General features: G+C 39.8%; 1 protein-coding gene across 1 annotated transcript; it reads left to right on the forward strand.

Moving 5' to 3' along the window:
• The first annotated feature begins 7,781 nt into the window (after window positions 1–7,781).
• LOC118780369 (olfactory receptor 2AG2) lies at window positions 7,782–8,816 on the forward strand. The gene has a single exon (XM_036532817.1). It carries the CDS (start codon window positions 7,782–7,784, stop codon window positions 8,814–8,816), a length of 1,035 nt encoding a protein of 344 aa, XP_036388710.1.
• Window positions 8,817–14,032: the final 5,216 nt, after the last annotated feature.

The following is a 14,032-nucleotide window of genomic DNA, read 5'->3' on the forward strand; positions in this document are numbered from 1 at the left end:
GTGAAAGGAAATGGTTGTTGCCATATTATTTGTGTGATTTGTTTGTGTAAGTAATAATTTATTTTTCTTTCTCCGTCTTCCCTCTTGCCTCCTTTGTGACTGGTAGAAGAAAGCTAAGCAATCTCTGTGACATTCTATACTCCCCCCCCTGGTTTCCACAGAGCTCATTTAGCAAGTGCTCTTTTAAGTGTGAATTAAGATTACACCCATTACCGAGGTTTAGGACAGTCAGCTGTTCCAGTCACAAGCACAGGCTCACCCTCATTCTCCCTCTCTCTCTCTTTCAAACCACTTTTTAAATTTGTATTTCTGCAGTGAAATTTTTTTTTCTTGTTTTCATATGCACAGAATTACAAAACCTTATCACAGCCCTTTTAGCAGTCTTTTGGCTGACTTGATCTCATCACTTGTACATCTGTTTCTTCAACTGAGAAGTCAGAGACAACAGTTACACCCATCATGTCCATTAGGTGGCATCCATTATTGATAGTCACCCTTTGCACATCCCCTGATACATTACGAAATACGGAAACAGAGACTTACACAGACAAGTTTACCTGGAGCATGCTAGATCCTTAAATCTCTGTGATATTGTGGTATCTGCAGGGCACACTGGAAGGCAGCCCATCTTCTTCAGTGTGATTTATGACCAAGTCCCCAATGTTGATTGGCTTATTTTTAGTTGACTAGAGATGCTGTATGTACTTTTGGTGATGGCTCAGACGTTTGGGTTACAGAGGATTGCTGGCTACATTCATTTCACTGTTTAAAGTCATTCCAAGCTTGAGGGAGTTCTGTACATATTGATGAAGGTGACCTAATCAGCTGGTAGACTTTACAGTCCCAACAGCGTGAGCACAGCTCCACAGTCAGATTCAGACGCTGGTGCTTTTTAATCGGCTAATAAATCTTGCTGAAACCTTAACTGCAGTGTTTAGTGGTTAATTTCTGGTAAGTACAAAGCATGAGCCCATGTTCTACAATATTTTTTAAAAGAGTTGAAACTACTGAGGCCAATTTCTCATATTAGATACTGCTTGTAGTTAAGTTGCGAATTGGGAAAAGGACAGTAGGATGAGGTGAACCTTTATTCACCCTCTGAAGTTGCTGCACTTGATCTATTGCAACTAAAAATATATGTAAGTGTATATTCTACTGAGAGTGTATTTAAACAATGCAAGTATAATTTATGTTTAGCCATACAGAGACATTTCATATTTTATCTTAGTTCATAGTATCTCAGTAACATAGGTGATATTTCTTCAACAGGAAATAACTTATTCCCATTCTAGGAAATGATTTAAGTCACCTTTTGTATATGGCATTAGACAATGCCCTTTCATCGGCCATCAAGATAATGGACACAAGTTGCCCTATGGATTTATGGGTGGTAAATCCACCATTTTACTTAGCCCCTTTAGTAAAGGCATATTTCACATGAAGAGTGTGATAGAACCACTCCTATCCCTTCCTGCCTATTGGGTATTTATCCTCATATGGTCAATCCATACAAATGTACAAACATAAACACATCAATCTAAGGTTATCTGATATGATTTGATTCAACCACCAAAACAAATCACATAATTCTGTTGGCCTCCAGTTTCTGAAAATTATTGTTTGAGAGGATTAAATTTATAAAGGATAGCTCTTAAAATATGATAATTATGGCTATGTGACAATTGAAAATGAACCCTCCAGACTACATTGACCTAAATGATGTCCAGTTACAACCTGAAATTCCCTTTTTTCATTAGAACAGGATTTGTTACAATTTGTTACAAAACAAAAAAACAAAAACTAAACTAAATAGTCATCCAAGTACCTGAAAGTGGGAGCACATATGTGATTGAGAGAAAGTCTTAAGGGAATTGATTTTAATTTTTTGTGTTTTCTATAGGCCTTTGATTAACTGAATTCTTCCCTCCAGTGTCACAAGAAATGCTCAATGGAAGCAGGAACTGTTAAAGGGAAAAAGTATAATTAACATCATTGATTGACACCAGTACATCATTACTGAGAGTGACACGACTCTGCAGGCAATCATGTTTCCCAGACAAATCATGACTTTTGTACTTTCTCAGACTGAGATCCCTCATGCTTAAGTAGAACTAAGCTAAGACCTCCTCCCTCAAATGAACCTCACAGCTAGGCAACCACAGCTAGGCAACAGAACTAAAGGCTTTCATTCAGACAATTCAACTCCCATTTGCTTTTGAAACTCCATATCTAGCCCTGTGAGATAACAAAATGTTGCGTGTCATTTTCAAAACATCTGGAAAATATATTATTAATAACCATACGTACATGGTGTAGCAACTGGGACTGTAGCTTGCGAGACAGGTATGCTGTCGAATAAACTTGTAAAACTGTGGAGTTCTTTGAATACTTCTATTTGCTTTTAGCATACTAAAAGTGCAGGTATAGCGGCTGTCATTTCAGTCACGCCTCTTCCCAGGCTTCACCAATCTATTCCCATGCATTCAACATTAAGCTCACATAAGTGAATAACACCACACCAGAATAACTGCTCTTAACATGCTAAAGATAAACTATAATTGTCTAGTAGTCACATTTGGCTGGTATAAATGATTTCCAATTATTTCTAAGGTCAGTCTTCACTTTGTGCACACTGTGGTAACAGGCATGTATTGAGGAGGCACAGTGCAGAACTGAGGGTAGGTGTGATGCTATTCTTAGACTCCGGAAACACATACTTAACTTTAAAGAGTCAATTTAATTCTGTATCTATAAGATTATACTCCTATGGCGAAACGCACATTGCAATCTTTCACAAGTAATTTCAGCTAGAAATTAAGATTACAAAAATAACTCCCCAGCATTTTAATCAGAATGTTCTCAGCATTTATTCTTCACATTAGAACTATCTTGGCATAAATCATTGGATAGCTGTAGTACTAAAAATATAACCAATATAGGGCACCCCCTACAGTATGTAATAACATCTGCTGAGCAAATAAATACAGTACAATTACAATAATAATGAATCTCATACACTTCAGTAGATTGCTTTGGAACATCAGGTACCAAGAACCTGTGGACACACACCCTGAGTGTGTGTATTTTGGTATTACAAGCAGCATACAAATAATTAAAAACACATTTGGTTGTGTTGATGTCTGCTCTCTGCGGGGACAATGGTGTCCCTGCACTATACTGTTGAAGGAGGAGACCCAGCTTGTTCTTGCAGCTCCATGTTTCTGATCCAGGCTGATGGACAGCTCCAGCTGGCAACCCTTCCTTCCGTCACTCCTCCTTTCCTTACTCTATTCTTAGGCATTCCCAAGATGAGCAGCTGGGAAGCTGGAGGCCTCCCCGAGAGCTTCCAAACTAAATAAGGAGAAAGGTGGTGGGCAGCCCAAGCCCATCCCCACCCCAAACTAATGGCAACTGATGGATGCTCCTGGCAGGAGAGTAAGTTGGGTATTTATAAACTAAAGACGGGATCAGTGTCATGCCAGAACAAACTCCAGAAACATTCCCCCTTCAATGTCCTCTTCCAGGATGGTGCCATGAGTGTTTCTTGTTTTGTGAAGTTGTCACCAGACCTAGTGACATTTGTGCCATCTGCGTTCCACTGCGTTCCACTGAAATAAAATCGTCACTTTTACCCCATTATCATACACACCATATAATTCATATTTTTATTACAATATCCGGAGATGTCAGAAATATTTTGGGACTATGCAAAACATCCTTATCGACAAGCCCCTGCCCTTCCCCACATTTTGTCTATAAAAACTTTTATGAGGAAATATGAATGTGCTCACACACTGTTATTATGCACCATAATTAAATGGAGAAGTAAAAGTACATTTTGAGCATGGAGGATTTTGTCAGATCTGAAAAAAAAAAACTTTCTTCCCTGTTTTTGTTGTTTTTTGGTATCTGTTAGTCACTGTCATCTCCAGCCAGGGTGCAGGGTAGCTGATGTCTTTTTGTGTTTTGTTTTCACTCTCCTTTTCTATTGACTCAAATACTTGCAAGTAAAGGTCTACCTACTGTATGTCATCTTCCCTTAAATCTTTCATGTGCAGGTCACATTTTGACAATGTTAAGAAATGTTGGCAAATGACTGCTTTGCGTTTGTTGGATGAGCATTTTTTATCATTACACGTCTGGAATGGTCTTTCCCCTTTTTCACCAGTTCTGCAGATTGACTTGTAAGTAGCTAGCTCTAGCTATAATACATTGCTAGTTGACTAGTCAGCTTATTTCGCCTGTTGACAATAACTGGCAATCAGAACTTTTCTTGTGAGAAATACCTGTTAGCCAGGTGTTGCCTTGGAGGCTTGTCAAGTATTGATTGTTTGGTTGAATATTTTCCCATCTTGATGTGTTTGAAGGTACCAACAACCAAATAAGTAACCAGTATTTAGCTGTGCTTTTCCTCACAAGCTATTCTATCATAGAATGCCACTCCCTTGATGCTGACCAAGGATGGAGTGTGTCCAAAAGTAAAAATTTAAAACCTTACCTAAAACTGCCTTTACTATTTGCTGACTCAGGTGGCCCACTCAATGTCTGAAAATGTTCGTGTGAAGGAGAAAGAGGAGAGGGGTTCAGGGTGCAGGGTAAATCAGACCATCACATGTGTCTTGCTCGTTCTCTCTAGGCAGGTGATCTACTACACTTCTCATAATATCCAACACTGTAAAAAGGATTCTACCAATGATACATGTATGGTAATCCACGTCTTCAATCCAAGTCTTCAAAGTACATGACACCATACTATAGACCAGGGCTCTTCAGCTCCTTTTTTGAGTGGCTTGAAAATTTACTGGCTTTCAGGTAGCAGCACTGCTATTACTGTTATCCCAGTGGGGTTTGGGAGAAAACCTAAGAATACAACAGCAAGGGGGAAAACCACGGGCTAAATGCCAATTAACTACTGATACAAAAGGATTTAGATTCATTAATGCACAAACAGGAAACACTTAGACAATATGAAGTGGACCTGGCTAAAAAGGACAAGATCATTACGATTTAAAAAGGTAGGGGGAAGCAGTATACTGATGACTAATCTAGTAAAGGGAGGGGGGACAGGAGGTCCACTCCTGAACATACCGCATACACCAACACACCACCTACAGTATGGATGTACTCCCACCCAATTAAATCGATATTGGCCAGAGTACATCAGTACAGCAAGGCATAAACTACAAAATGGAAGATTATTAAGTACACAGCATATCTGAAATATACAGGCATGAGTGAGCAGGTGGGAATAAGGTATTGCTCATGCACATGTGTCTAAGAAATTACCTTTAGCATAAATATAGAATGTGTGACATTGCATTAACGATACAAAGGGAAAGTGTTTAAATTCACAAGCCATTAACACGTGTCGCCCTTTTCTATGTAACACTCAGAAACATGACGACCAGGGGCCCAACATTTTCCACTTCATATCGATAAGTAGGAATAAATAACGATTGTTTTTACCTGTATAAATAACATATAACGCATTCTTAAACGATGCAAAGCAATTGTTTATTTCGTTCAGAATAAAGCATCTTCATTATCATCGACTTGTGTCTCCTTCGGGTAAAAACAAGTAAGTATATATTTTGGAAAAAAAAAAAAAAACATAGATTTATAATGATTAGGAAACCACACTATAGTAATAACGGCACATTTTAACAAGTGGCTGATGGGTAATTGTATTTACTAAAAAAACAACAAAAAAATGCCCTGAATGAAATGTAACGTTATACCCACGGTACATGCATTTTAATTTTTATGCATATGAACGTAATAGGTCTCTATATAAATATGTATTATTTCTCAAAAGTTAAAGAGGAAAGAGGAAGTGAGTGGCGGGTGACACTTGGACCATGAGTTAACCTTGTTTTAGGATATGGTTAAGCCCTCCAGTACCACGCTCGTCAAATGAAAATGGGTTTCCGAAACCTGACTCCTGCGGCACTCTTTCCAGCAAGAAGGGATGCCCAAGGGAGATCACAACGTCAGAATAGATTTTCCGCCACAATTCAGTAATCACGCCACTGTATCACTATGGTCTTGGTTTAATTTTTATTTTATTATTTTTTCAGTGGCAATACTTGTGTTCGTAACAGTATAGCCTATTTAAGCGTTTGCGATTTAAAGTATAAATGTAATTTCGATTAGATTTATATCTTTTTACAATGCATCCATGTTCTTGCATAAAATGGCATGATATACCATATATGGTAGCCTAATCAAATCAAGGATTGGTATGACAGACTCCGTCCTTAAATCAGGGTGATAGGGACTACTTGATCGCTGATCGCTGCTCAGGAAGGCTATGAAGTTGTGAACAAAGGTTAGAGACCTTGATCATGGTTGTAGTTGACGGCTTGGTCGTTAGTTAAACCTCAAAGCTACAAAAAATTCTGACAAGACTAAAGGATATGTTCGTCTAAAGGGGTTTATTTGCAACTAATTAAACAACTAAAGCCGTGACAAACATGATCATTACAGTACATTACAGTATTCGTAAATCAAAAATACTTCTGTCAAAGGAAACAGAAATAGCAAATCCTCAAGTATAATGAGCTGTTAATTAACATATTAACCTGAACAGGGTCTGTTACTTGACAATGCATTCTTTTCAAAAAAATGTATGCGCTCTGTAGTTATTCCCTTCGGGCGGATAAAATAAAATTTGAGCGAGTCCATGACATGTAGAGCCTAAGTGGCATCCGATTGGATGACGAAATTCTTAAGGTGTGCACAGCTAGTAATTGAAACCAAAGAGTGTGAACAATTGAGTTCCGAAACAAAGCAACTAACGATGATCTAAACCCTTCTAATACATGTTCAACGTAAATATACGTACGTAATATACGTAAAACTAACGAAATATTTTGTTGTAATCTTTTACTCGTACATAATGCTAGCAAATAAAAACTATGGTAGGGCTCGCTTAATTCGATATTAACAAAACATTCGGTTTTTAAGATTCAGTAGCTGTGTGAAGAAACACAGTGTTCAAATGTGGATTCTAGCAGGATGCAGAGTTTGTCACAACCGTTGTTTGTCTTTTGGTGTGGTAAAACAAATCAGGTAAAAATGCATAAATTCCATCTTAATAAAGACAGTTATATATTTCAAAACAACAAATTTGTGGTCACAGACGAGCGTGCATGCAGTCACACATTTTCGTTTAGTATTTTAAACTGTCTAAATTAATATTTTAACGAATATGTGTTTCATATGTAATTCAACGATTGCCAATATGATTGACCGAGTCCAAACCAACTGTCTGATGCTCAAGCGCGTTTGGGTTTAAAGCCACAACTAACGGATATGAACGAACGGAATAATTACATTTTTTCCAGGTCGAGCAGACTAATCACAATAATGTATTCTTTAGCGCCGCTATGCGTGATTGACTTGCCTTCACAGCTGTCTTGCACGTTCGTCGACCATTGATGTGTTCTTATGAGCAGAGGCAGTAACGAATGACGAAACAGCGCGCTTGGATCCTTGGTGTTACCGCTCAACAGGTTGAACAGAAGAGCACAGAAGAGCGCATGAATGGATTCTAACTCGAAAGTGTCGCAAGAAATTACTCTCCGTTGTCACAGCCACGAAATGGCAAAGAAAAACATCTAGAAGCTTTGCCTTTCCTTGACTGTCCTATTGCTGCTACAGTAAGTATGGATTCTCATTTGCAGCTCAGTAACAGAAGCAGATGCTCATCGTTTCTCACACAATGGAATGGGACAAGATCTGCTCAGGACCTGGATGTCTCCGCCTGCCTGTTTTGGTTGATGCTGCCCTCAGACACTGAGGTGCATGCGCTGGTCTGCGTGTTCCTCCTCCTCTCCTTCCTGTCAGCAGCAGTGAACGGCTGCACACTGTTTGGACTGGGGCGCTCGGAGGACCTCTCCTGGGAGCCACGCTTTGCCCTCCTGAAGAGCCTAATCCTCAGTGACCTGTTGCTCACCCTGACGCAGGCGCCCACTGTGCTGCACTGCCTGCTGCACAGGCGCACCCTGACTTTTGACAGCTGGTGTCTGGCTCAATACTTCATCGGCACCGTTTGCATCTTTTGCGCTCTCCTCACCATCACCTTCATGGCCCTGGAGCGCTACCTGTACGTGTGTCATGGCATACATTACCTCCGCATCATCACCGCCGTCCGACTACGTCTGATCATGGGGCTGACCTGGCTGCTGTCCACGGCCATTGCCGTTGGGAACATGATTCTGTTGCACACGGGGCGGGGCACGTTCGGCAAGGCCACCGCGGGGCTGCTGTGCGAGCCGGACACCGTCGAGCGGTACATGGGCTTCCCCAGGGCAGCCGCCGTTTTCCGCAAGCTCGCTGGCATGCTCGTCACTCTGGCGTGCGTCCTCAGCTACTCCTTCTCCTATGTGCGCATGTACCAAGAGGCCCAGAATGCTGTGGAGCCCTTCCACTGCGTCAACAGTCGGGCTCGGCACACGGTGCTGTTCTACTGCAGCATGTTCATCCTCCAGCTGTTTCCCTGCTGGCTCAAGATCATCTCCGACACACTGTGGGAGCTGGGGGACGCTGCGTCTGTGGCGACGACAGCACAGCTAGAATCGGCATCTCTGCTCATTCCGTACCAGGCGCTGCCCTCGCACATCGCCGGCGCCCTCCACATCACGTTGCTAGCCCTGATGCTGGTACCCCCGTGCATAAACCCGCTCATCTACGGCATTCGAAACCGGGAGGTGCGACAGGCTCTGCCGCGTCTCTGCCAGCCACAGCGCCGAAGACAGACGATATCTCCGCGTGGAAAAAGGTCTTGGGCAACACAGGGCAACAGGGGCGAATGAAGCATGGGGGGTACCATTCTTTTGGCAACTCTTCTGCTTTCAGTCTGGGGAGACACCTTGCCGAGGGGGAGAGGCAGGAGTGTTTGAATTACTGTAGTCTGCCGTGGACCATTTGGCTTTTCGCAGTGTGCTGAGCCACTGCTGCAGAATTCACCAGCCTCCAAAAATCGCAAACATTGAGAAAAGGCCCCGAGTGGAGAGCCGCATGGATGAGTGTTGCAATGTTGCTGCCTCGTGGATGTTTTCATGTTGTTTTACAATTTGTCGTGCTGTTGATTTGCAGCCAAACAGGTCTTAAATAGACCAATTATACTATTTTTTTTCGGCGTGGAGCTATTCTCAGTTTTCTTTATAGCAGTTCATGAAGTATGTGATATACGGGGCTCCCTCTCTTGTGTGAATAGTTGATTGGAGGTGCGGAGTTCATTTTTCAGTATGTAGTTTGATAAAATGAAGTTTCTCTGAGGGCGATGGAATATGTATTGGATTACGGTTTGCTGGTGTTCTTGAATCCTCGTGTTCTTTTCCATGCTCAATGTGATTTAGTTTCCATGTTTTATTGACCTACATGGCTTTACTTTAGTTCCTCAGTGTATTTCTTGTATCGTGTCTTATTGTTGCATTTATTTCTGATTTTTTTTTTTTAAACTTACAGACTTCTTAAAGGCTAAACCTTTCTTTATGAAAATATGCCTTTTAGGTTTCATGGTGAGTTACACTGTAACATCCAGAGTTTGGAACTATGTTTTTTGTGTATGTGTCTTTTTATGTTTGTTGGAATTTAACATCTTAGATTATTGTATACAGTTGGAAGACTGGATTGTAACAGTGTGCATGTGTGTATTCGGGTTGTGTTTGTGTATGTGTGCGCATGTAGTCAGGTTGTGGCAGTGAGGTTTTGCAGTAATAGCTGCTTGCTAAGTTTTTATATGAAGTTGTAAAGTCGTTAGAAGACTCACCAGCTTCCTGACTTTGGATGTGAATAGTTGTGTGTGTGAGAGTGTATGTGTGAGTGTGTGTCACTAGAAATTTTGTTGAATTTATTTGTCCTGGGTCCTCTCTGCATCTGCTGTTTTTTTCCCAAATGAGCTCTAAATTAATCAGGTGTGAGTGAACTGTCAGTTTGCAACTATTCCAGATCAAACACCTAACAATTGTCTCTTACATATTCTTCTCAAAAGATATGTTGGAAAACAGATTTTGCTAGTAAACATGTTAATAGTTTCCACAGTTTATTTTTATGTCCCTTTTAGTAGTAGAGATGAATAATTGCCTTTATTAAATTAGATAAATGTTATATAATGAGTTGTTATGTGTCATATGACCCAGGAGGCACAAAATTAAAAATAATGCCAAGAAAAGCCTTTATTTTATTTCCTCATTAGCGCAAATACGCACAAATGCACACAAAAAATGTAGCAGAGATATTTAATAGATGTGAAATATGATGTAAAGCTTGGTCAAACCAACAAAACATTTAGAACAATTTAGAACAAAACCCAACATCATCTTCGGGAAGATGTGGAAATATTGCTATGGCAGGTGAATTTCTCAAGATGATGCTAATATATCTTTATGTTTGTACATTTATTTTTTGTTAGCAAATGCCCTGTGACTGTCGTCTGTGACACAGTACATGAGTGCTTTTTAGTTTACGTGGGGGGCTTTTGTTGGTTCAGTTCCCAGGTGGGGCACTCCTGTTGTATTATTGCTCAAAGTACTTACTCCAAATTGCCAGCTGTACAAATGGATAATGTAAAAACAGTACACAGCCACACTGGATTAGAGCTTTAGCTGAGCAGATGTATAATGTAATTTAAAACTGCCCTAAAGAACCTGAGCTTTAAATATTGTATATACATGGAAATTCCACTTTACTTGTGTCAGATCATGTGGCACAATAGCACAGATTCAGAAGCTCGGAGTCTGTGAAGTCCAGTCCATGGGTGTGTGGAATCCACTTTACTTGCTGAAGGTGTCCCTCAGAAATGCCTGATTAAACCCCTCTGTGCAACAACCTCAGCAAGCAGGGAGAAAATATAACATGATGAGAAGCAGTGTGTCAGCAATTAGCGACCTGGAACACCCTGGAAGGGTCATGGGTGTTAATCCCTGGGAGATCACTCTTGTTGTACCTTGGAGCAAAGTACTTTAACTCAGTTGCTTCAGTAAAAATCCAGCATACAAAACCGTGGTGGCGTAAAATTGAAAGTCATTGAAAGTATATTTACAGTATAAATGTAAAATACCACTTGCTGTTGATGACATGTTTTTAATTAAATAAGTCAAAGCTCTTCATGCCCAACATCAGTCCAGTCCACATGCCACTCGTCTGAAAAAGATAATTCTGTTTAATAGGATAATATCCTAATTAAGAGGAATTTAGAGAAGCGTGTTTAAGCTGGGAGCAGAGTACACATTAGCTCTGACTGGAGAGCCGCCAATGCCTGGATATTACTCATTCTTCCAATCAGAGAACAGACCTACACTGCCCATTGAGTGCAGCTGGAAGATTATGAGGTGGGTGCATATCAGCCTTTCTTTCTCAGTGGAGCTCATTATAATCTCACCTGCTATCCTTCATGTGCCCACAGGATCCTGAAACCTGAGATGTCTCCAAATTGCAGGTCTCTCCCTTAAGGATTTCTCAGTTTCTTTCAGGGTTATTCTTTCTTGTTAGAATTTAATTTAAAAAAAAAGCACAAACCATCTTGGCCTTAAAAAGCACCCAGAGTGCTTATATGACAATACACTGTAAAACTGAAGGAGAGTACTTGGTTGGATGTGCAAACCATTTACATCAATAGCTTTGTGAGGGCTACTGTCATGGTGGGTGCTTGATATTTCCAACTAGACACTTTCTCCAGGGTTTATTTTCATACACATACACTTTGCATGAAATGAAAAATGCCCTCAAGACACAACTGGGAGTACACAGGAAATAAATTATATTTTTACAAATCGGAGTATAGACATACATTTTTTAAGTGATGACCTGAAGCCGCATCACCTCTGGTAATAACTTAGGCAGAACTCTTCGTTCCAAGATGAGATGAACATATCAGCCAAATTATCAAAATTAAAATTTATCAATCAAAATGCATTTGTGATGGTGCTTTCTTACAAATGAATTGTCAAAAAGTGCTGGACGGAGTGTGTTTTCTAGTCTGAATTGAAAGACCAGAAATCCTAGGCCAGTTGAACAGTGGAAAAAGTGCTTCTGATTCAGGGTTGGAGGAGGGATGGTACAGGTTTCCTAATTCAGAGATGACCCAGGCTTCTTAATCAATGAATCGGACTAAATCCTGGTCACTGTGACATCTTGGCAGCTGGGTGCAAGGCTGCAGGAGCACTTACATGGATGGCATGAGAAAGAGAGCATACACATGCACAAAGTACCCGTAGAACACTTAAAACTACTTTATATCAGCTTTCCATCTGTAAACCATCGGCAGGTTTCTAAGTTGTAACAAGTACATTATACCCTTTGACTGAATTTGAGTATTTTCTTCTAAAATTTCTTCGCTTACATAACTAACTTATGAGTGCAACCAGGCATTACAAAATATTTATCAAGGGTCTCAAATCATATAATATAATAGTGGTATTGGCTTCTCCTCTCACAACTGACTGAGAGTTGCATTAATGAAATAAAAAGTAAAATAAACACATAATTAACTTAATTTGAGAAGATATACTTTTGTCTGATCTGTACCAAAGGTTAGAGAGGCCATTTTCTTTGTGAACAGCTGCTGAGGTCAAACAGGACAAATAGTGTGCCTGGGTCTCAGTTTGTTCAAAGAATGAGGAGAGTTTGGCTAGAGAATGTCAACTGAAGGTGGTGAATACAGATTACTTGTCAAAATATGAAAATAAGAAATCACTTCAGTAGAAACGTTATGCTTCACGTTGTGTTATGCATCCCAAGACCAAGCTCTCTGTCTGTCAAGCAAGCCCACACTCAGTGTCCTCTCCTGCTTTAACTCCTGTTTTTTTTTTTACCAATTAAGGATGCCCACATGATGGCAGCTGGCAAAACAAATAATTGCAACCTTCCTTTTTACTGCCATATCTCAATTTGTCTTATCAGAAGTGTGCTGAGGTATCAAAGCAACTTGTTGAGAGGGAAAAGGGTTTGTATTACGGATGTAAACACTACCAGGGATGAAACGGATTCACCACAGTTCCTGAAACCATGGGTTTCCTGTATCTGTCCCTTTTCCATAACTGTATCGTCATACATGTGGTTTGTTTGTCAAGACTGTCTTGTGTCATTTTATATGTTTCTTTAGAGCTCAAATTCCTCACCTGTTTTTTTTTTTTTCGCTTCACCGAATCCTTTTATGCTTTATATTTAAGTGTATTTGTTTGGAGAAATGTGGTAATAGTTTCAATTGTTTTTTAGTGTTGAGTATTTTGTAGCAATGGAAAAAGGGAATATGTTTCATCTAACCATTCTCTGTATCTATATTGTTGTAGTTAACAGTTTCGGCAATTTGATGAAGCATCCAATCTCTAAAAGGGAACTGTAAATAATAAATGTATATAAATAATAAATAAATAAATAAATAAATAAATAAATAAATATATTTGTACAGACACACATATATTTGCATACATTATATATTTTTGGGATTTTGTGTTAAAAATACATTTAAGTTCAAGTTATCCATGCAAGTTAACCAAATTGTTTGAAATAATACACAGGTTTTTGAAGTTTCTGCCAGCACTATACTAGGGTAGACACAGCAATCACAATGACAATTCCTTAAGGTAGAGTTAATGACAGTTAATTAATTGAACAGTCAACATTCTAGTCACTGATCCCCCTAATCTAATACCTTCAAATGACTAATCAGTACTCCCTCACATTTACATTTATTCATTTAGCAGACGCTTTTATCCAAAGCGACTTACATAGGTTACAGTTCTTTACAATGTTATCCATTTATACAGCTGGATATTTACTGAGGCAATTGTGGGTTAAGTACCTTGCCCAAGGGCTCGAACTGGCAACCTTTCGGTTACGAGTCCTGCTCCTTAACCACTATGCTACACTGCCGCCCACATATCTTGGCTGTAAAACAAGATAAAGAAAGACAACCAGTATGGTCCATTATGCATTACACATTGTCAAAGATGAAATTGTGTTTACATTTAACGCCTGCATCATGTTCTCACGTGTCGACAGCAAAGTCAGATAATACATGCAGAGC

Source organism: Megalops cyprinoides, chromosome 7, assembly GCF_013368585.1.
Source record: "Megalops cyprinoides isolate fMegCyp1 chromosome 7, fMegCyp1.pri, whole genome shotgun sequence".
Lineage (NCBI taxonomy): Eukaryota > Metazoa > Chordata > Actinopteri > Elopiformes > Megalopidae > Megalops > Megalops cyprinoides.

Excerpts from the sequence above, each read along its gene's own strand:
- LOC118780369 (XM_036532817.1), top strand. The coding sequence starts at position 7,782 with ATGCTGCCCTCAGACACTGAGGTGCATGCGCTGGTCTGCGTGTTCCTC.